At 53.7% G+C, this 24,382-nt stretch overlaps 1 protein-coding gene across 1 annotated transcript in view; it reads right to left on the bottom strand.

Moving 5' to 3' along the window:
- LOC140389565 (probable G-protein coupled receptor 149) overlaps positions 1 to 24,382 on the bottom strand; it is a 103,479-nt gene that overhangs the window by 45,577 nt on the left and 33,520 nt on the right. The window contains exon 3 of the mRNA XM_072473796.1: positions 6,912 to 7,345. Within this exon, the coding sequence (XP_072329897.1) occupies positions 6,912 to 7,345 (434 nt within the window). The remainder of the gene's footprint in view (positions 1 to 6,911; positions 7,346 to 24,382) is intronic.

Here is a 24,382-nt window from a genome sequence, read left to right as displayed (position 1 = left end):
TCCCACACTTTCCTTGCCGTTGCTGACCGCAGCTTGTTATCGCTGTGGGGTGAACTATTCTTCGTCAGTCAGCTTCCAGCAAACCACAAAGGTGCAGGTGAGAATCTTGCCCCCCCCCGCCTCTCCCCACCCCGTCCCACCTCGCTTCGTAAATTCCAGCGCTGAGTCACATAATGAAAAAGGGATATATTTTAAGGAGCATCTTAACAAAGGCCAATTGTATGGGACTTTGTGAGACCACACCTGGAATACTGCGCTTGCTATTTAAGGAAGCATATCGTTGCATTGGAAACAGTACGACAAAGGTTCGCTCTGTTGGTTCCTGGGAAGAACGAATATCTCCGGCTTCCTCCCACCATCCAAAATTGTGCACATTAGCTGGATTGGCCATGCTAAATTGCCCCTTAGTGTCCAAAGATGTGCAGGTTAGGTGGGGTTACGGCAACAGGGTGGGGGAGTGGACCTAGGCAGGGTGTTCTTTCAGAGGGCCGGTACAGACTCGATAGGCCAAATGGATGCAAGGACTCTATGGGTAAGCACCGGGTGAATGAGACTTGGGTGTGAGCTAAGGTACAAGTAGGAGAGTTTTGAACGTCAGAGGACAAAATCGGGATGCAAGGACAAAGCAATGGGATTTGTTTTGAATTGTTCCTGCAGAAAACCAGCACACACCTGATAGACTGAATGGCTTCTTCTCTGATAGTAATGCCTAATTTTAAAACTTTCCCTCCTAAAGGTTTGGCCCTTATTGGGCTACATTTCCACTGGTCCAAGGACCTATTCTTCATGAGCCCAGGAAGTGACCATTATGAAGCTATTCTCGCTGGGATCACTAGGGGCTGTTTAGCACAGGGCTAAATCGCTGGCTTTGAAAGCAGACCAAGGCAGGCCAGCCTCCCCGAACAGGCACCGGAATGTGGCGACTAGGGGCTTTTCACAGTAACTTCATTTGAAGCCTACTCGTGACAATAAGCGATTTTCATTTAATTTCAGAGCCAAATTCAGTTCTATCCTCACACAAAGCATTTGCTGGACCGACTCTTTTGCAGGACGAGTTGTTGGATGAGGAATAGCGAAAGAACGCTTGCCGATCTCCCCTTCGCGAGTCCAAGGTCGCTCAGGCCGGTTACAGCTCGCTCATTGCTGCTCCAGTTGAGATCCGCCAACTCTCCACTCAGAGATCGAATCTGGGATACTCCTGTGCCTGTATATCTCGGTTTCCAAAACCGAGCCCCTTATTTCCGAACTCGAAATGTCGACAAATGTGAAGAGTGGCGTATCCAGGAATAATAACACCAGCGACTTACTGTGTTAGTGTCTTCAAACATCCCATGGCGCTCGACAGAAACCTAAATCAGACTAAATTGGACATTGAGACACATATTGGGACAAGTGGCGAAAAGCTTAATTGGAGGCAGATTGTAAGCCGTGTCTTAACAGTAGAGGCAAGATTGCACACAGAGGCAATTCCGGTGCTTACAATAGGGGAAGCTAAATTCATGGCAAGCAACAGAGCTGCAAAGGAAATTGCAGCTACACAAGAGGCCTGAGGTTTGCAGAGTTCTCAGAAGGTTGAGGGGCTGGAAGAAGCCACAGAATTAGGGACCGGGGGAACGGTAGAGGGTTTTGAATACAAGCTGAGGATTATAAAAAGCACAAAACGTAAGGAAGGCAATGAAGAGCAAATGCAAACCTTTTCTCCCTCTCTCCAGTTCTGACCATGTTATTTTTTAAAATCCAGTTTTATGCAGTTTCCTGCGAAGAGCAAATATACTCCACACTTGCCAGAAGAGGTTGCCAACTCGTGAGACACATAAAAATGTCTCGTTTAATATCAGATGCAGGAGAGAAATCGCAAAAAAACAATATAGCTCTTAATTCCCAACAGATAGGTCCCCAAGGGTGCACTGAAATATCCAACCAATAAAATGTTTCCTTTTCAGCTTTACCGGGTGTGTTAGGGGAGTTAATAAATGCAGGTTGTGATTGGGTCTTAGTGACTGAAGTACAGTTATAATGAAAAGAAGAAATGTGATTTAATTAGTGCTTATCGCAACCTCAGGGCATCCCGAAGCTCTTTGCAACCAATAAGATACTGTTGAAATGTAATCGCTGTCCTAATGTAAGAAATGTGGCAGGTATTGTATGCACAACAAGCTGCCCAAAAGCAGCAATGTGATAATATCCAGATAATCTGTTTGAAATTATGCCAAAGGTTATTTTGTGCCCATCCGAGAGGGCTGCCCGGCTTTGAATGAACTCATCTGAAAGATGGTCTGCGGGATTCTCCGTCAGCTGGTTCCGCCAGGCCACTGGCAGCGGGAATAGAGAACCCCGCTGCCAGTGGAAGCGCGCCGGAAAACGGGGCTGGCGGGACAGAGAGTCCCAACCGATACCTCTGACAATGCAGTACTCCTCTAGCACTGTTCTAGTGACACCATTGGAATGATAAATGTCCGGTATGCCAGGGAGCACGCCACTGCATTTATTCATGGGGAATTATGCTGCGTCCCCCTCCTAATCAGTATTCAATCGCTCCTGGTGCAAAGAATGTGCATGTGTGTAATCTTGCATTTCTATGTATGTATGCAAGTGCCTTCATGTGAGTGGGTGTGCGCCTGAGATTATTGCTGCATGGGGAGATGGTGCCATAGTGGTAAGATCACTGGATCAGTAATCCAGAGACCCTGTCCAATGCTCTGGAGATGACAGGTTCAAATACTACCATGGCAGCCAGTGCAATTTGAAATCAACTAATACATCTGGAATTGAAAGCTAGTCTCAGTAATGATGGCCCATGAAACTATTATCAACTGTTGTAGAAACCCATCTGGTCCACTAATGTCCTTTAGGGAAGGAAATCTGCCGTCCTTACCTGGTCTGACTAAGCAATGTGGTTGACTTTGGGCAGCACGGTAGCATAGTGGTTAGCACAATTGCTTCACAGCTCCAGGGTCCCAGGTTCGATTCCCGGCTTGGGTCACTGTCTGTGCGGTGTCTGCACGTTCTCCCCGTGTGTGCGCGGGTTTCCTCCGGTTTCCTCCCACAGTCCAAAGATGTGCAGGTTAGGTGGATTGGCCATGCTAAATTGCCCTTAGTGTCCACAATTGCCATTAGTGTTGGGTGGGGTTACCGGGTTACCGGGACAGGGTGGGGGTGTGGGCTTGGGTAGGGTGCTCTTTCCAAGAGCTGGTGCAGACTCGATGGGCCGAATGGCCTCCTTCTGCACTGTAAATTTTATGAATCTATGAATCTATGCCTCTTAGCTGCCCTCTGAAATGTCAGTTCAAGATGAATTAGGGATGGGTAACATTTTAAAAATCTGGGGCGTCATTCTCCGACCCCCCGCCGGGTCGGAGAATGGCCGTTGGCCGCCGTGAATCCCGCCACCTCCCCCGCCGAAGTCTCCGCTCCCGGAGATTGGGCGGGGGCGGGAATCCAACCGCGCCGGTTGGCGGGACCCCCCGCTGGATTCTCCGGCCCGAATGGGCCGAAGTCCCGTCCAGGAATTGCCTGTCCCGCCGACGTAAATCAAACCTGGTATTTACCGGCGGGACCAGGCGGCGTGGGCGGGCTCCGGGGTCCTGGGGGGGGGCGCGGGGCGATCTGACCCCGGGGGGTGCCCCCACGGTGGCCTGGCCCACGATCGGGGCCCACCGATCCGCGGGCGGGCCTGTGCCGTGGGGCCACTCTTTCCCTTCCGCCTCCGCTACGGCCTCCACCATGGCGGAGGCGGAAGAGACTCTCCCCACTGCGCATGCGCGGGAAACTTTCAGCGGCCGCTGACGCTCCCGCGCATGCGCGGGGAAACTGACAGCGGCCGCTGACGCTCCCGCGCATGCGCCGCATTTCCGCGCCAGCTGGCGGGGCGGAAATCCCTCCGGCGTCGGCCTAGCCCCTCAATGTTGGGGCTAGGCCGCCAAAGATGCGGAGACTTCCGCACCTTTTTGCCGGCGCTATGCCCGTCTGATTTGCGCCGGCTTTGGCGCCAGTCGGCGGGCATCCCGCCGTTGGGGGAGAATTTCGCCTCTGATCCCATGAAAGAATATAGAAAGTCAAGGCACTGAAAAAATTGCTGAATCATCCAGCAACACTCACTGCCTGGACCCACATCAGCAATTAGGTTACCCATGTGAGTGCTGCCAATCCCTGTGAAACTGGTATCCTTCAGAGAAGGAATCAAAATTGAGGATTGGGAGTGGGGTTGATAAAATGGATGTATGACCAGAAAAACAAAGGGGGCCGGATTCTCCGATTTCTAAGCTCTGTCAGGAGGAAGTGTCTAGTTCCGAAAAAAAGGTCAAGGCCCCAGCACCGATGCTTTGACTGGTGAGAGGCTGGCATCATGTAAACCACACAGCCTGTACAAAATAAACATGGGCGAATTGTCGGGTTCGTGGCTGCGCATGCTCGGTCACGCCGTACAACATGGCGTTAGCTGCGCGCGGACCCAACCTGCCAGAGGGTGCCCCCCTGAACACCCCCTCGCCACCGGCCCTCTCTGAAGCCCCACGGCCAGCGGCACGGCTCCCCCCCCCCGCGACTGTGGCAGCGATGGACACTGTCCGCAGAGGCCACACTGGAATCCCGAAAACTGAGAGCACACGTGCCCCGTGTCGTCGGGAACACGGACCATCGGGGGCGGAGCTTTGGAGGAGGGCCTTCAGGTAACGTCCTGAGGCCGTCCCAATGGCGTGCACCGTACTCCTCAGTGACGCCGTTTTGGAGGACGCGGAGTATCCGTAAACAGGCGCCGCCCCTGATTGGGTCGTAGAAAGGGATTCTCCGCCGATGACGAAATCAGCGTCGGCAAAGTGGAGAATCTCGGCCAGGGTGTTCCAGCTGGTGTGTCCAAAATTAACAAATACACCTACTGTGGTGATCTGTATATCCCTTGGATATAAGGGGTTAACATCTGCATTATAGTGCTAGACAACCACTAGATGGCAGCACCAGATCCCTGTATATAAACTGCACTCAGAGGAGATTCCCGCCTCTTCGTATCAGAAGCGACTAGTGAGCAGAGCGTTAGAGATATAGCTTAGTTGGCACGTGTAGTTAAACATTATTTACATTTCTTCTTATTTACTTAATCATCAGTTATAGTTGTAGACAAATGAACAAACTCACAGATATTTATATTCGTTATTCAACAAATGTTATTTGCTTAATTTGAAGACTGATAGTTTTACTGAACTACAACCATCAAACCATTCTGGAAGTAAGCAAAAGAGTAACAACGTATTACAATCACGTAATATAACACCTACAATGGCTGTAAACATTCCCAATAATGTCGTGATTGGATTGTGTTGTGTATTATCAATATTAATAACATTGCAATTGCTCAGAGAAATTCATTTTGGTTGTGTTAGTGACCATATTACCTGATTAAATAAATAGAATCTACCATCTCTGCTTGATTTATGATATTACTAACAAATTCCTATATTATAAAATCAAGGTTTGCTGAAATGATTCCTCTTAGACTATATGCAATAGAATAGTTTAGGTCCCATTATCTGGGTAAAGATATACTGGCAGCAGAGGCACCCAGAGGAGGTTCACTCTGCAGATCCTGGCTGTGGAGCTATTTTCTTATGAGGAGAGGTTGAGTAGATTGGATCTGTACTCATTGGAGGCGAGATATATAGGGCTGAATTCTCCGTTTGGGAGACTATGGCGGGATTCTCCGTTCCCCGGCGGCGATTTCGTAATCGTCGATCGGGCGGACAATCCCTTTTGACACCAATATCGGGGGCAGCGCCTGTTTGATGCAGGTTTGTATGCTCCGCCTCCTCTGAAATGGCGTCATCGCGGTGCGCGCCATTGGGACGGTCTCAGCGCGTCACCTGAAGGCCCTCGCCCGATGCACCACCACCGATGGGTCGTGTTCCTGGCCACACGTGGTTGACGTGTGGCGACCCAGCGTGACGGCTGCGGACTGTGACCAGCGCCACCACAGTCGGGGGAGACCCCCCCCCCATTAAAGACCCCACCAGAATCCCCCAATTCAGAGAGCCTGCCTGGAAGCTAGCGAGCAGTCCAGACAGAGACGGTGAAAACACTGCTGCTCTAAAACTCACCTGTGCAATACATGTGCTGGCTCAGGCAGAGAAATCCGTAACAGTAAATTCCTAGAAAGCGAAAATCACATCTCTAGGGTTTAAAGCCCCTCAGATCATTGATCTGCAAGACTTTCATTAAGATCAATGGGAATTTGTTTTACTAGGCTGTGATTATCAGCTTGCACACAGCCAATTGTTGATTGTTTAATTTAATTTCCCTTCATGCTTGAATGGATCTCAGGTACCCAGCTGTGAAAACTAACCACAATGTTTATATTCACCTAACTATGATTGGCACCTCTTGAATCACATTGAAGACAGTTAAGTGAGTTATGCAACGAAAAAGAGGATGTAATCCTTTACTGTGATCCAACAGTTGTCAATCATAGCTGTCCTTAAAGCGTTACCCCCATTGGCCCACCGTGAGGTGCACTGCACCAGGGCCACACTGGAAAATACCTGCACCAATTCTTGCCCATGTGAAACCTGCCCCAGAGGACCGCAGAATGACGCGGGCTTGGAGAATCTGGTATCCAGCCCGTGAATAGGGAACAAATGGGTCAAATTGACCTATTTAAGGGCAGCACGGTGGCGCAGTGGGTTAGCACTGCAGCCTCATGGCGTCGAGGCCCCAGATTCGATCCCGGCTCTGGGTCACTGTCCGTGTGGAGTTTGCACAGTCATAATCTCATTGAATGGTGGAGCAGGATAGGCTGAATGGTCTACTCCTGTTCTGATACATTATGGTCTAACCATTACCTTGGGTTTTGTTAGCACACAGGGGTATATGTTTTGGGTGTTCCATTGACAATGCAGCCCCAAAGTTCTAGTGAATGCGCTCACCTGTCGTGGAGTCCTTTCAGATTTGCTCCGACACCACTCCCAGTCAACCAGCTCCAACTTGCGCCCTTCATCTTGGGCCAATTTGCGCTCTGAGGCCTCAGGGGAGCTGGCAGAGCCAATGACCGATCTTCCAGGGTCGTTGCTGTTTTCGTTGTCCTGACATGTGCTCACTTTGCACGGTTCTGTGCGCTGCTCTGTCGGTACCTGTGGGGAGCTGTCCCGCAAAGCGGCGGTGCTGATCTCTATTCTCGCGTCACTCGGAGTTTCCTTGAGTTGGACAGGGGCAGATTTGTTGTACTCAGACTCGTAGGCAGTAAGGTTTTGGTAAGACAGAGACTTGCTTTCTTCAGCAGTACAGCTGTTTGCTTGGGATATCTTATATACTCCACATCCTTGCTGAAATGACAGGTTGAACTTTAAGCCCCTTCGTTTTGCTAGAAAGGAACAGAATTATTTATCAAGGAACAGACTTTGCCATAGGAACATAAAGACTTGGCTAATGGCATTGGAAGTCACGTTGATGACATAACGTTTGGTGGCGTTGTAGACAGTGTAGATAACAGCATAACATTACAAAGGGATAGAGATAGACTAGGCGAATGGGCGAAACTGTGGCAGATGTTAATGTAAACAAGTGAAATGAAATGAAATGAAAATCGCTTATTGTCACAAGTAGGCTTCAAATGAAGTTACTGTGAAAAGCCCCCAGTCGCCACATTCCAACGCCTGTTCAGGGAGGCTGGTATAGGTGAGGTGTGAGATTATCCATTTTGGACCAAAACAGGATAGACAAGGGTACTTTCTAGATGGTTTGAAGCTAAATTCAGTGGATGTCCAAAGAGACCTGGGAGTTCCGGTGCATAGATCTTTAAAATACCACGAACAAATGCAGAAGGTAATCAAGAAGGCCAGTGTAATGCTGTTTATATGTCGAGGACCTGATGTAAGGACACAGAAGTTATGCTGGGCAGCACGATGGCGCAGTGGTTAGCATTGCTGCCTCACGGTACCGAGGTCCCAGGTTCGATCCCGGCTCTGGGTCACTGTCCGTGTGGAGTTTGCATGTTCTCCCCCGTGTTTGCGTGGGTTTCGCCCCCACAACCCAAAGCTGTGCAGGGTAGGTGGATTGGCCACACTAAATTGCCCCTAATTGGAAAGAATTGGGTACTCTAAATTTATATTAAAAAAAAGAAGTTATGCTGCAGCTTTATACAGCCCTGGTTAGACCCCAGCTGGAGTACTGTGGGCATATCTGGGTACCACACCTTAGGAAGGATATTTTGGCCTTGGAGGGAATGTAACTCAGGTTTACAAGAATAATACCTGCACTTTAGGGGGTTAAGTTCCGAGGAGAGATTATATAAATTTGGCGTGTTCTCTCTAGAATTTAGATGGTTTGGGGGAGATCTGATTAAAGTCTTCAAGATATTAACAGGAAAAGACAGGGTAGGTAAAGATAAAATATTTCCACTGGTTGGAGAATCTTAAACGAGGGGGGCATAGTCGACAAATTAGGGCCAGACCATTCAGGAGAGATGTTTGGAAGAACTTCTACACACAAATGATGGTCGAGGTTTGGAACTCTCTCCCATCATCGTCAATTGATGCTCAATCAGTTGTTAATTTTAAACCTGAGATAGATTAATTTTTGTTAAGCAAAGGCATCAAGAGATATGGGTCAAAAGCAGGTCTGTGGAGCAAGGCCACTGAACAACCATGATCTCACTGAACGGCAAAGTAGGTTTGAGGGGCTGAATGGTCTACTCCTGTACCTACGTTCCTATAAAATAATGCCATAATGTCAGTAAAGCAGTAGTGAAACATATATTGGCCAATTATTTGCACATTTGCCTTTGCAATAACCATTTGGTTTCCATAGGAACTTCAACAGTTCCAAATACAGGTGCGAGTGCAACACATTTAGCACAATAGCCAAACCAGAATGAAGGGATTGGGGAACTGGAAGAGTTGGGGACAGCTTGACTACGAAGTCCGTTTTTGACGAAGATAGTGAGGAGAGAGGCGAGGAAACCTGGGCGAAATTCTCCGTTATCGGCGCAAAGTCCGCCGATCGGCGCAAAAAATGGCGCAAATCCGACTTGCGTCACGTCGGAAACATGGGTCGAAAGTCTCCGGCCCGAAATGGGCTAGCAGCAACGTAACGGGATCCGCGCTTGCGCAGTGGTTGACGCCGTGCAGCGTCATACGCGCCGCACGGCGTGACGGCTCATAAGACCGCGCTGCTCCCCCCCACCCGACCGGAACACCCGACCGGAACACCCGACTGGATGGCTGGACGCCGCTCAGCCCCGAGGTTCGAGTCACGGGATGTGGAGGCGCTCCTGGACGCGGTGGAGCAGAGGAGGGATGCCCTGTATCCCGGGCACGGCCGCAGAGTTGCCCCACGCCACAGCCGGCGTTGAGAGGGAAGTGGCAGAGGCTGTCACCGCTGTGGCCCTGACACCACGGACAGGCACCCAGTGCCACAAGAAGGTGAACGACCTCGTCAGAGCAGGCAGGGTGAGCCTCCCCATATCCCCCCTCCCCCATTTCCCCCCTCCCCCATATCCCCCCTCCCCATATCCCCCCTCCCCCATATCCCCATATCCCCCCCTCCCCCATATCCCCCTCCCCCATATCCCCCCTCCCCCATACCCCCCTCCCCCATATCCCCCCTCCCCCATATCCCCCATATCCCCCCTCCCCCATATCCCCCTCCCCCATATCCCCCCTCCCATATCCCCCCTCCCCCATATCCCCCCTCCCCCATATCCCCCCTCCCCATATCCCCCCTCCCTCATATCCCCCCTCCCCCAAATCCCCCATATCCCCCCTCCCCCATATCCCCCCTCCCCCATATCCCCCCTCCCCTTATCCCCCCTCCCCATATCCCCCTCCCCCATATCCCCTCTCCCCCATATCCCCAAGTGAATCCAGCCCTAACCTTAACCTCTGCAATGCACGCGCAACCGATGGCGTGCATTCATATACCTGCCTAACACTGTTGCCTTTTACCCCTTCCACCCCCCCTCCACAGGAGAAACGCGCACACAACAATAGGGAGCATGTGAGGACTGGAGGAGGCCCCGCTGATGAGAGGCCACTGACCGTACACGAGGAAAGGGCCCTGGAACTGGCTGGCGGACCTGAGGACCGGGAGGTTGCTGATGCAGAGGTTGGGGGCGTACTAGCAAGTGAGCCACCGACAGCCCGTCCCCATATCCCCCCTCCCCTATATCCCCCTCCCCCATATCACCTGATCACTGCCTGCGTGTCTAACCATGCATGCTTCATTGTGTATCGCAGGACCAAACGTCCAGGCACCCATCCCCGCAGATGCAGACCGCCCGCAGGATGCCCCTCGGTGGCCACGGGAGACAGATAGATCCGGACCCTCCAGCAGGCGACGCCCGCAGGATGCCCCTCGGAGGCCACGGGAGACAGAGAGACCCGGACCCTCCAGCATGCGACGCCCGCAGGATGCCCCTCGCACACCACGGGAGACGGAGAGACCTGGAGCAACAGGGAGACGACACCCCCGTCACGTGCGGGAGCGACCACCCAGCGACGAGGGGGGCAGCCACAGGCCCCCGTCACATCCGAGCCAGGACACCACTACCCAGGACACCACTACCCAGGAAGACGAAATACCGGACAGTGACTCAGAGTGGATGGGTGGAGACGAACCCCCACCCCAAAGTGCCATGGACTCAGAGTGGGACGAAGAGCACGACACAACGCCACTGCTGTCACCAACACCCTCCACCATCGCAGGACCACTCACCTCGGTTGGGCACTTTAGTGATGAGGCGTCTGGTACACTCACTGGTGCGCACAACACAGCCGTCCCGGTACAGCAGGTGGAGGTAGGAGCAGCAGAGGGGCCGGGCGGTCGGAGGGCAGCCCAGCCCAAGCGAACATCTGCCGCCCAAATGGATCCCGGGTTCCTGGAGTTTCCACACCCACACATAGATCCGATGCAACCACCGACCCGGAGACGAGCGAAGAGGGTGACGGCCGGCTTGCGGCGGCTGCAGTCACAGGTGGAGGAGTCCACCCGCGTCCAGGAGCTGGAAGTGGTGCCAGTCATGCGTGCCACCCAGGCCGACACCGCACGGGTGGCGTCCGCGGTGGAGGCAATGGGTGCGACGGTGTCAGACATGGGGAACGGTTTGCGAAGCCTGGGGCTTTCCGTGCAGGCGGCGTCTGTGGCCCAGGACATGGCTGCCCTCTCACAGGAGGCCATGAGCCAGTGCCAGCGCCAGATGGCAGAGGCGCTCAACACCATAGCCCAGTCTCAGCAGGCCATGGCCCAGTCTCTGCAGGCCATGGCCCAGTCTCTGCAGGCCATCGCTGAGGGCATCGGCGCCAGTGGCCATGTGCGAGCCGGCATCGCACTGTCACAGACAGGGTTTGCCAACCCCCTGGGCTCCATGGCTGCAAACCTGCAGACCCCTGTCGATACCAGCATGGGCCTCCAGGACTGGCAGCGCCAGATGTCGGGGGGGCGTCGGATGGCCAGTCCGTTCGCATCCCCCAGCCATGTAGAGGCCTGGGGGCCATCGGGCACCCTGAGGGAGGAGGAGGTGGTGTGGTCCGTCCCGGCTCCCCCTGTAGGGGAGGTCCCGGAACACCGCGACACCTCGGACTCCCCCTCTTCTGTCCCAGGTGCATCGGGTGGGCAACGGGCAGGACAGGCTGGCAGCTCGCCATCCCAGTCGCCCGGGCCGCAGCCTGTCCCATCTAGGCCAGGACGCCCCAGGAAACGGCCGCCAAAGGGATCCAGTGTCAGAGGGCAGGAATCACAGGAGTCCACCTCCAGTTCTGCTGTACCATCTGGGGAACCACGTAGACATAGTCAAAGGGCCCGTGAGGCCAAACAATTAGACACTGAGTAAGTTGGCACGGGTGCAGGGCACAGATGAGTTTTAGGGGCTAGGGCACGTGCATGAACTCGTTTGGTTATTAAAGTCAATGTTACACCTACAGAAGCTGCCTTTGTACTCTGTCCAAAGCGTGCGGGGGTGTCATGTACGTTGAGCGCAAGTGTGTGTGTGAGGGGTGGTCTTACCTCAGCCCCAGGTGAGTCTGCCCCGTTCCCCCTGGGCCGCCATCAACATCCCCCCGGGCAGAGGACGGGACCGTGCACTGCAGTGTCACAGCCGCATGCAGGGATGGTCCGGGTGGATGGTGGTACTGTGGCCATGGGTCAGACATAGTCCAACGATGTGGAGCCAGGAGCTCACCGCAGGGTGGGTTGTCATCATCCTCCATGGCCTGCGATAGACACACGTCCACCCGCAACTGTGTGAGCTCGGCCTGTTGTGCCGCAGGTGGATCGGCAATGGGGGGGGGTGGTGTGCATGCGGGTGGTGTGGGTGGGGTTGGGGAGGGGGGTGAGGGTGCTGGGTGGGTGGATGGGTGGGGGGTGTGGGTGGTTGGCTGTTGCCATGGTGTGCGGTCTGTGGCCATACTACCCGATTCCCACGCCAATCTAGTCAGTGAAGCGGGCGGCTATCAGTCTGTCCCGTGCCCGCTGGGCCAGCCGGTAACAGTGGACAGCCACCTGCCTGTGTCTACCCCGTCTGCCCTGACCATTGCCCCCATCCCCCTCATCTGGGGAGGACTGGGCCTCTTCCTGCTGCTCCTCCACTCCGCCCTCCTCTGCCTGCGGCACATCGCCCCTCTGCTGGGCTATGTTGTGCAGGACGCAGCACACCACAATGATGCGGCCGACCCTATCTGACCGATACTGGAGGGCGCCCCCAGAGAGGTCCAGGCACCTGAAACGCATCTTCAGCACGCCAAAGCACCTCTCGATCACTCCCCTTGTCGCTACATGGGCACCATTGTGTTCTCCGCCTCATTGCGTGGCCTCCGTTTTGGCGTCATCAGCCACGATCGCAATGGGTAGCCCCTGTCGCCCAGCAACCAGCCCCTCAGCCGGGGATGGCGTCCCTCGTACATGCTGGGGATGGATGACCGCAACAACACGTATGAGTCATGTACACTGCCTGGGTAACGGGCGCAGACTTGCAGGATCATCATGCGGTGGCCGCAGACCACCTGTACGTTCATCGAATAGGTCCCCTTCCTATTGGTGAACACGGCCCTGTTATTTGCAGGTGGCCGCACGGCGACGTGCATCCCATCAATCGCGCCCTGGACCATGGGGAACCCGGCCACGGCAGAGAAGCCCACGGCCCGGGCATCTTGGCTGGCCCGGTCCACAGGAAAGCGGATGTAGCGGTGCGCCATGGCATATAGGGCATCTGTCACTGCCCGGATGCAACACTTGCACCGATGTCTGCGATATGCCGGACAGGTCCCCACTCGGTGCCTGGTGACCCCGTTGCATAAAAGTTCAGGGCCACCGTAACCTTGACGGACACGGGGAGAGGGTGTCCCCCGCCAGTGCCACGCGGTGACAGGTGTGCCAGCAGGTGGCAGATGTGTGCCACGGTTTCCCGCCTCATCCGGAGTCTCCTCCTGCATTCCCGATCCGTGAGGTCCTGGTATGACTGCCGGGGCCGGTACACACGGGGCGCCCTCGGGTGCCTCCGTTGCCGTAGGGCTGCGACGTCCTCCTCCCCCTCCTCGTCCTGTCGGTCAGGTGTCCCTCCAGCCTGGGCGGCTGCCGCCTGCCCCTCTGCGGCAGCCTGCGCCGCCTCTCTGGCACGCTCCTCCTCCTCCTCCTCATCCAGGGCAACATGGACATTAGCGGCTGCCGCTACGGCGGCCAACATCGCTGGATGATCGGAAAACATGACGGCCTGGTTGGGGGGGGGGGGGGGGAACGACGACATGTCATCATTGCCCATATCCCCTCCTTCCCCGAGCCAGGTGGCATGAACAGCATGGGTCCAACTGTTGGAGGCTGGCACCTGGCCAGGTGGACCAAATCACTTGCCCTTGCACCCCCCCCTCCCTGGCACGGACCCCCCCCTCCATCCCCCTCCCCGGCACGGACCCGCCATCCCCCTCCCCGGCACGGACCCCCCCATCACCCTCCCCGGCACGGACCTCCCCCCATCCCCCTCCCAGGAAAGGACCCCCCCATCCCCCTCCCCGGCACAGACCCCCCCCCCCATCCCCCTCCCCGGCACGGACCCCCCCCATCCCCCTCCCCGGCACGGACCCCCCCCATCCCCCTCCCCGGCACGGACCCCCCCCAACCCCCTCCCCTGCACGGACCCCCCAACCTCCTCCCCGGCACGGACCCTCCCCCACCTCCTCCCCGGCACGGACCCCCCCATCCTCCTCCCCGGCACGGACCCCCCCATCCTCCTCCCTGGCACGGACCCCCCCCCATCCCCCTCCCCGGCACGGACCCCCCATCCCCCTTCCCGGCACGGACCGCAACCTCCTCCCCGGCACGGGCCCGCCATCCCCCTCCCCGGCACGGACCCCAACCTCCTCCCCGGCACGAACCCCCCCATCCTCCTCCCCGGCACGGACCCCCCCATCCTCCTCTCCGGCACGGACCCCCACCCATCCCCCTCCCCGGCACGGACCCCCCATCCCCCTCCCCGGCACGGACCCCAACCTCCTCCCCGGCACGGACCCCCCATCCCCCTCCCCGGCACGGACCCCAACCCCCTCCCCTGCACGGACCCCCCAACCTCCTCCCCGGCACGGACCCTCCCCCACCTCCTCCCCGGCACGGACCCCCCCATCCTCCTCCCCGGCACGGACCCCCCCATCCTCCTCCCTGGCACGGACCCCCCCCCATCCCCCTCCCCGGCACGGACCCCCCATCCCCCTTCCCGGCACGGACCGCAACCTCCTCCCCGGCACGGGCCCGCCATCCCCCTCCCCGGCACGGACCCCAACCTCCTCCCCGGCACGAACCCCCCCATCCTCCTCCCCGGCACGGACCCCCCCATCCTCCTCTCCGGCACGGACCCCCACCCATCCCCCTCCCCGGCACGGACCCCCCATCCCCCTCCCCGGCACGGACCCCAACCTCCTCCCCGGCACGGACCCCCCATCCCCCTCCCCGGCACGGACCCCAACCTCCTCCCCGGCACGGACACCCCATCCCCCTCCCCGGCCTGGACCCCCCCATCCCCCTCCCCGGCACGGACCCCAACCTCTTCCCCAGCACGGACCCCCCATCCCCCTCCCAGGCACGGACCCCGCCAACCTCCTCCCCGGCACGGACCCCCCCATCCTCCTCCCCGGCACGGACCCCCCCATCCTCCTCCCCGGCACGGACCCCCACCCATCCCCCTCCCCGGCACGGACCCCCCCATCCTCCTCTCCGGCACGGACCCCCACCCATCCCCCTCCCCGGCACGGACCCCCCATCCCCCTCCCCGGCACGGACCCCAACCTCCTCCCCGGCACGGACCCCCCATCCCCCTCCCAGGCACGGACCCCGCCAACCTCCTCCCCGGCACGGACCCCCCCATCCTCCTCCCCGGCACGGACCCCCCCATCCTCCTCCCCGGCACGGACCCCCCCATCCCCCTCCCCGGCACGGACCCCCCATCCCCCTCCCCGGCACGGACCCCCCTCCCGGCACTCCCCCGGAGCCCAGCCCACTCTAACCACCCCCCGCCGCACACACACACACACAACCCGAGACACACCTCTCCCCACACATTCAGACTGCGGCCACGCCATCGCCTGCCCAGCGGCCAACCCCCCAGGCCGTCACTCACCTCCACGCTGGTCGGCGTGAGCCTGGAGCACCGGGTCACGCCGATGAAAAGGAGGTTTGATTAACGTCGACGTGAACGGTCATCACGTCGACGGGACTTCGGACCATCCGGAAGGGAGAATATCGGCAGGCCCAAAATCGGCTACCTTGCGTAGACCCGTGCCATTCTCCGACGTCAACGGCGCCATTAACGCCCCGCCGACTTTTCTCCCTTCGGCGACTTCGGCAACCGGCGGGGGCGGGATTCACGGCGGCCAACGGCCATTCTCCGACCCGATGGGAGGTCGGAGAATGACGCCCCCTTTCTTTTGAAGCAATGAGGAATGGTGTCAGCCTTGGCTCAGTCAGCCCTGCTCTTGTCTCTGCGTTAGAAGGTTCTAGCCCAATGCCAGCGGTTTAAATGCAGAATCCTGAGCCCTTCTAGTTCGAACCCGAGGGAGCACTGCGCTGTCAGAGGTGGCGTGCTTCAGATGGCATGTTTAACCAACCCTTTTTCATATTGATCATCACGGGTTACTTATAGAATTCATATTTGGAGGTAATCTTACTGCATACAAATTGGCAATTACATTAACTACATGCTCCGGATATATAAACATGTGAAATAGGAGCAGTGATAGGCCATTCGGCCCCCCGAGCTTGCTCTACCATTCAATAAGATTATTGCTGAGCTCTTTGTGTTTCTATGTCTACACTCCCATTCCCCCTCTGATTCTCTTGCCAAATAAGAATCTATCAAACACTTCCGTAAAATATTCAGGGACCCAGCCTCCACCATCGTAAATTCTCAGGCAAGCGACCACATGGAAGCGCTGACTGTAGAAAGTTAGATTTATGTCCTGATATATTTACACCTCCTACTCCCCTGAAGGGTCTCCCAAACCCAGCCCACGCTTAGGCCGGGATATTTATGTCCCAGCAGTCCCTGGCTTAAGGGTATTGCTCCATCCCTCCCTCATTTGGCTAGATCGAACTCAGGTGAGGCCACGGGGACACAGGTTGCGGATCCCTGGGCATCCTGTAGGGTTATGACCCCTTTCCCCCACCGCCCCACCCCCCAAGTCCCATACCGCCTCAATTTTGACAGAAGGAGGCGGGAAATCTTTTCTTCTTTTTGCCAGGGGCTGTCTATTTGTCGCCCACTGTTCCGGGTGCGGAGGGATATAACGGACCAGGAAGCACCGTTTTCAGGCCTAACACCTGTGCATTTCCCGACAGTCAACAAGCAGTCCAGAGGAGATTTCTGGGGCACTGCCGGAGATAATTAAATCTTCGCTTGCCACCGGTGAAGATTCAGAGGATTGGAGGGGAGCTAATGTAGTACCTTCATTCAGGAAGGGCAGCAGTGATAAGCCAAGTAATTACAGGCCAGTTAGTCTAACATCAGTGGTAGGGACATGATGGTGGGGAAATTCCGAGGGACAGGATTAATCAACATTTGGAAAGGCAGGGATTGATCAGGGATAATCACGGATTTGTTGGTGGGAGATTCTATCTAACTAATTTCATCGAATTTACAGTATAGGAGGCCATTCGGCCCTTCGAGCCTGCACCGGCTCTTGGAAAGAGCACCCTACCCAGGCCCACATCTCCACCCTATCCCCATAACCCAGTAACCCCACCTAACACTAAGGGCAATTTTGGACACTAAGGGTAATTTAGCATGGCCAACCCACCTAACCTGCACATCTTTGGACTGTGGGAGGAAACCGGAACACCCGGTTAATTGAGTATTTTGAGAAGGTAACTAAATATATTGATAAGGGTAGCACAGTTGATGGACGTTAGTAAGGCCTTTGATAGGGTTTCACATGGAAGGCTGGTCGAAAACGTTAGAGCCCATGGAATCCAAGACAAATTGGTAAATTGGATTCAAAATTGGTTTGTTCGTAGGAGACAAAGGGTGATGGTGGAGGATTGCTTTTGTGATTAGAAGCCTGTGGCCACAGGGATCCGTTCCGGGGCCTTGCTGCTGATATAAACATTAATGACTTGGATATAGAAGGTTTAATTAGTAAGGTTGCAGATGACATGAAAACTGTTGATAGTACAAAGAACAAAGAAAAGTACAGCACAGGAACAGGCCCTTCGGCCCTCCAAGCCTGCGCCGACCATGCTGCCCGTCTAAACTAAAATCATCTGCACTTCCGGGGTCTGTATCCCTCTATTCCCATCCTATTCATGTATTTGTCAAGATGCTCCGTAAATGTCACCATCGTCCCTGCTTCCACCACCTCCTCCGGCAGCGAGTTCCAGGCACCCATACCCTCTGTGTAAAAAAACTTGCCTCGTACGTCTCCTCTAAACCTTGCCCCTCACACCGTAAACCTACGCCCCCTAGTAATTGACCCCTCTACCCTGCGAAAAAGTACTATCCAGAATAGTGAAGAGGATAGTCTTAGGTTACAGACTGATATTGATCAGCTGGTAACTTGAGCAGAGCAATGGCAGATGGAATTCAATCCTGATATGGTTATGCATTTTGGAAGGTCTAATAAGGGTAGGATATACAGAATGGACCCTTAGGGAGTACTGAGGTGCAAAAGGACCTTAGTATGCAAGACAACGGATCCCTGAAGATGGCAGCATAGTTAGATAGGGTGGTGAAGAAGGCATACCAAATTCTTGCCTTCATTAGTCGGGGCATAGAATATAGGAGCAGGGAAGTCTTGGTGCAATTTGATAAAACATTGGGAAGGTCACAGGTGGACTATTGTGTACAGTTCTGGGCACCACACCATTGGAAAGGCGTGATTGGGGTACAGAGGCGATTTACCTGGATGTTGCCTGGGATGGAAAGTTTCAGCTATGAGGAGAGACTGGATAGGCTGGGTTTGTTTTCCCTGGAGCAAAGGAGGCTGAGGGGAGATATGACAGAGGTATACAAAATTGGACCAAAATGGGGAGCACGGTAGCACAGTGGTTAGCACTGTTGCTTCACAGCGCTAGGGTCCCAGATTCGAAAGGACGTGCTGTTAGGTAATTTGGACATTCTGAATTCTCCCTCTGTGCGCCCGAACAGGCGCCGGAATGTGGCGGCTTGGGGCTTTTCCCAGTAACTTCATTGCAGTGTTAATGTAAGCCTACTTCTGACAACAAAGTGTATTAATTATGAGAGGCTTAGATAGGGTGGATCATGAGAATCGTTTCCCCATGGCAGAGGTGTCTGAGACCAGAGGGCATAGGTAAAGGTGTAGACTGATATTCGATAGTCAGCATAGGCTTGGTGGGCCAAAGGGCCTGTTTCTGTGCTGTATGGCTCTATGACTATTATATCCCACTTACCATGTTTCTGTCTATTCACTAAATCTGTCAAATCCGTTTGAAGCTACCATGGATCTATCTCACAACATACATTCCCATCTAGCTTTGTGTCATCTGTGAAATTCAAAATATTGCATCCAAATCATTGAGCTATATTGTGAACAGCTGGGACCCAAGTGTTGATCCTCATGGTGCACCACACTTGTCACAGCCTGCCAATGTGTGAATGGCCTGTTTATCCCTACTCTCTGTTTTCTGCCTGTTAACCAATCCTTCATCCACGCCGGTATATTACCTTTGTTCCCATGTACTTTACTTGTGCTAACCCAGCTCTTAATGTGGACTTTATAGAAAGTCTTCTGAAAATCCAAGTGCACTGTGTCCACCGACTCCCCTTTATCAATTCTGTTGGCAACATCCTCAAAAAATAGGTTTGTCAAACATGATTTTACATTCGTGAATCCATGTTGACTTTGCCCAATCGGATCATTATTATCTCAGTGTCCATTTATCATATCCTTTATAACAGAGTCAGGAACTTTCCCTACTACTGATGTAAGGCTAACAGATCTGTCGTTCCCTGTTTTCCCTCTCTCTCCCTTCCTAAATAGCGGAGTGACACTTGCTGCCTTCCGATGTGCAGGAACTATTCCAGATTGTATAGAATTTTGGACGATGATTATAAATGCATCCATTATCTCCATAGCTACCTCGTCCAACGCTCTGTGATGTAGAATTCAATGTCCCCACAGAATTATCGAGCTTCAGCCGCATTAATATCTCCAATACAACATTCATATTGATATTAATTTCCTTCAATTCCTCATTCTTCCGAATCCCCTGGGATCTCTAATTCCGGGTAAATTTCTTGTACCTTCCTCAATGAAGACAGATACAAAGTAACCATTTAGCTTCTCTGCTGATTCTCTGTTCCCCATTGTAAATTCTACTTCTAATAAATTCTAATTCTTTTAGCGAACATTTTGAATTTATCGCTTATAATTACCGATTCCTGGGCATTTTCCCCTGATTTACATTATCAAAGGCTCTCACAAAGAAAACATATTAACCACAGCAATTGTAGATATGATAAAGAAAGAACAGCTGGTACTCATATCACACTTTTCATATTCCTGAGATTTCTCAAAGTGCTTATAATCATAATCTTTATTGTCATAAGTAGGCTTACATTAACACTGCAATGAAGTTACTGTGAAAAGCCCCTAGTCACCACACTCCAGCGCCTGTTCGGGTACACAGAGGGAGAATTCAGAATGTCCAATTCATCTACATCATGGGCGAAATTCTCCCGAAATGGCGCGATATCTGCCGACTGGCGCCCAAAACGGCGCCAATCAGACGGGCTCCGCATCTTTGGGGGCCGAGCCCCAACATTGAGGGGCTAGGCCAACGCCGGAGGAATTTCCGCCCCGCCAGCTGGCGGAAACGGCCTTTGTTGCCCCGCCAGCTGGCGCGGAAATTACATGTCGGTGCGGCGCATGCGCGGGAGCGTCAGCGGCCGCTGAAAGTTTCCCGCGCATGCGCAGTGGAGGGAGTCTCTTCCGCCTCTGCCATGGTGGAGACCGTGGCGGAGGCGGAAGGGAAAGAGTGCCCCCACGGCACAGGCCCGCCCGCGGATCGGTGGGCCCCGATCGTGGGCCAGGCCACCGTGGGGGCACCCCCTGGGGTCAGATCGCCCCGCGCCCCCCCCCAGGACCCCGGAGCCCGCCCACGCCGCCTTGTCCCGCCGTTCAAAAGGTGGTTTAATCCACGCCGGCGGGACAGGCAATTTATCAGCGGGACTTCGGCCCATCCGGAGAATCCAGCGGGGGGGCCCGCCAACCGGCGCGGCCCGATTCCCGCCCCGGCCGAATATCCGGTACCGGAGACTTCGGCATCCGCCGGGGGCGGGATTCCCGGCAGCCCCCGGCGATTCTCCAACCCGGCGGGGGGGTCGGAGAATGACGCCCCATGCCTTTCAGGACTAGTGGGGGGAAACCGGAGCACCCGGAGGAAACCCACACAGACATGGGGAGAAGGTCGAGACTACGCACAGACAGTGACCCAAGCTGGGAATCGAACCTGGGACCCTGGAGCTGTAAACTACCCACTGTGCTACTGTGCCGCCCAATGTTAAGCATTGGCTTACCAATCAATGAGGTACTTTTTGAAGTGCAGCCACTGTCGTAATATAGAACAGCTTCCACACAAGCTTTCGACAATCAGCAATGTGATAATGACCAGATAATCTTTTGTTTTGTGTTATTGGCTGAGGGATAAATATTGGTCAGGGCACCGATCGGCCATGAATAATTGTAAGGGAGGATAAGGTGATATTGTTCTAAATTTAGCTCGACTTTTTCTACTTACGATACAATTGAAATCCCTTTTAGGAGATTAGTACTTCGGCAATGCCGACTGGTTTTTGATAAAATGGAAAATGCTGGAGCATCACACCGAGACAGTCGGTAACAGAAAGAGGCATTCATGTTGGCTGTAGCGCTTCATAAAAATTGCTCTTAATATTATTTTTTCCCCCTTTCAGATGCTGTTGTATCGCTTGCATTGTTCTGTTTCAGCTCAAATGTCCTAAGTTCACGTCTTTCAACATTTTAAAATGAGTAATGTCTCATGTAAATTAACTAGAGATTGCGAATGTACTTCCCGTCCTTTATGCAAACCGAGGAAATAAAGACGAAGCATGAAATTATATTGTATCTTTCAGCACATCCCAAGGAGCGGCACAACCACTTTTGAAGCCTATATAGGCAGCACGGTAGCACAGTGGTTAGCACTGTTGCTTCACCATTCCAGGGTCCCAGGTTCGATTCACGGCTTGGGTCACTGTCTGTGTGGAGTCTGCACGTTCTCACTGTGTCTGCGTGGGTTTCCTCCGGGTGCTCCGGTTTCCTCCCACAAGTCCTGAAAGACGTGCTGTTAGGTCATTTGGACATTCTGAATTCTCCCTCTGTGTACCCGAACAGGCGCCAGAATGTGGCGACTAGGGGCTTTTCACAGTAACTTCATTGCAGTGTTCATGTTAGCCTACTTGTGACAATAAAGATTATTATTATTAATCGTTATTGCTTTGATGGATTAATGATCAATTATGCTTATTGAGTAAGAGCTAATAGATAATTGCTGGGAAACAATACAAAGTCTATACATGCTGCATCAGACAACACATGGGTTGCAGTGTGTTACATGACGGTTACAAATTGAGGGACTGTGGTGACAAAATGATCGATGGGAGAATGTAACTGGTGCAATTTTTCGTCTGAACCATTTCGTCCCCTCCGAACCTCTCTGCCACGTTTCTCCCTTTTTCTTCCCTGTTGAAATCTGGGAGTATTTAAAAATATAGATGAAAAGGATTTTAGTGTTCAGAAAGAAATTTAAGGATGGCATTTTGACCTTTTTTTTACAGTTCAGTGGATGAACGCATGCACAGAGTGATGAACCGAACGTGAATTTATGAAGCAAATAGGTCGTGTTGAAAAGTCTGAGCAACATAGCAGGGCAGCACGGTAGCATAGTGGTTAGCACAATTGCTTCACAGCTCCAGGATCCCAGTTTCGATTCCCGGCTTGGGTCACTGTCTGTGCGGAGTCTGCACGCTCTCCCCGTGTGTGCGTGGGTTTCCTCCGGGTGCTCCGGTTTCCTCCCACAGTCCAAAGATGTGCAGGTTAGGTGGATTGGCCATACTAAATTGCCCTTAGTGGCCAAAATTGCCCTGAGTGTTGGGTGGGGTTACTGGGTTCTGGGGATAGGGTGGAGGTGTGGGCTTGGATATGGTGCTCTTTCCAAGAGCCGGTGCAGACTCGATGGGCCGAATGGCCTCCTTCTGCACTGTAAATTCTTTGAAAAAATAATGATGGCACTGAACTTGAATTTCTGAAACTAATAGGCAGTATTAAAAAGTCTGGAGAACATAACAGAAGGATGTTGGCACGGTTAATGTCTTTATGATGGCTTTAACTAATGTAGCTGAAAACTGATAAGAAATGATTGCGTTGCACAAAAGAAAATCAGTGTTGTAAATTGTTTTAATGTTGCATAAATGTGGGAACGTACAGAAGCAAATTGGTTTATTTTATTGGACTCGTAATGCAGGCATCAACACAAATGAGCTGGCAAGAATTGATTAAATTAAGTGGGAGTTGAAAGTTGGTATCAGAAATAATGACCATGAAACTACTAGATTGTTGTAAAAACCTGTCAGATTTACTCATGTCCTTTAGGGAAGGAATTCTCCCATTCTCCTCCGTCTGGCCGACATGTGACACTAGACCCACAGCAATGTGAAAGATTCTTAACTGCCCTCTCAAATGGTCCATTAAGCTATTCAGTTGTAATCAAGAAGGCAGATCACCAGCACTCACTCAAGAGCAAATAGGGGTGGGTAATAAGTAATGGCCTTGCCAGTGACCCCCACACACTGTGAGTGCATTAAACAGAAAAACAACTAAATCACAAGTTATTGATTCCTTGCTAGGTTCCATCGATTCGAGGGGCTGGATTCTCCGGTTTTCTGGCTATGTCCGGAGGATTTTTACATGGGGAAAGTCAGTGCCGACCCAGCACCGATCCTCCGACCGGTGAGCAGCTAGCAGCCACACCACGTAAAACGCCCAGCCTCCATGACATAAACGGCCAGACAATTGCAAGCGACGACCTGCAGCGGTCTTGCCGTACAACATGGCGCTGGCCGTGCGCGGACACGACCTGCCAGATAGTGCCTCGCTGGACACCCCCTCGCGACCCCCTGGCCAGCCCCCACCGGTCCCCCCAGCCCTCACCGAAGCCCTCTCGGCCAGCAGCATGGCTCCCGCCTGACTGTGGCGGCGCTGGACACAGTCTGCAGCCACCACGCCAGGTTCCCGACCGCTCAGACCACACATCAACCACACGATCGGGAACTCGGCCCACCGGGGGTGGAGCATCGGGCGAGGGCCTTCAGGTGACATCCTGAGGCCATCCCAATGGCGTGCGGCGCGATGACGCTGTTTTGGAGCGGGCGGAGCATGCGCAACCTGCCTAAAACAGGCACCGCCCCCGATTCAGTCGTAAAAATGGATTCTCCGCCCGATCACCGATTACGAAAATGGCGTCGGGAAACGAAGAATCCTGCCCCAGATGCCTCCTTCCCATAAATGCTCATTTATTCATGTACATACCTCAACAGTGTGTCCTCGTAGAAAGTTTAACATTCAGATATTTTGAAATATATCCTGACCAATGATATTTCTCCCCCCAGATGTGCTGCTCTTCATTTCTGGTTCGACATTCAATGGCTGCCAACAGCTGTTATAAGGGCGCTGACAGACGGTGATCTCCCATTGGGGAATTGCATCATTTGGAGTAAAGTGTAATTGTACCATGTGATGCCAATGATAACTGGCATTATTTCATTGCACCTCGCATGGGTGCAACATATTTCACATTTTCTGAATATGGATTTCATACTTCATGAGGAATCCCTTAACAAAACATCACAAGTCCCATGTCCATCTTCCCGGCTTCTGAAAGCATATTAAGTGCA

Source organism: Scyliorhinus torazame, chromosome 14 (assembly GCF_047496885.1).
Source record: "Scyliorhinus torazame isolate Kashiwa2021f chromosome 14, sScyTor2.1, whole genome shotgun sequence".
NCBI lineage: Eukaryota > Metazoa > Chordata > Chondrichthyes > Carcharhiniformes > Scyliorhinidae > Scyliorhinus > Scyliorhinus torazame.
Note: the sequence above shows the minus strand (reverse complement) of the source record. Positions and strands in the feature narration are given on the sequence as shown.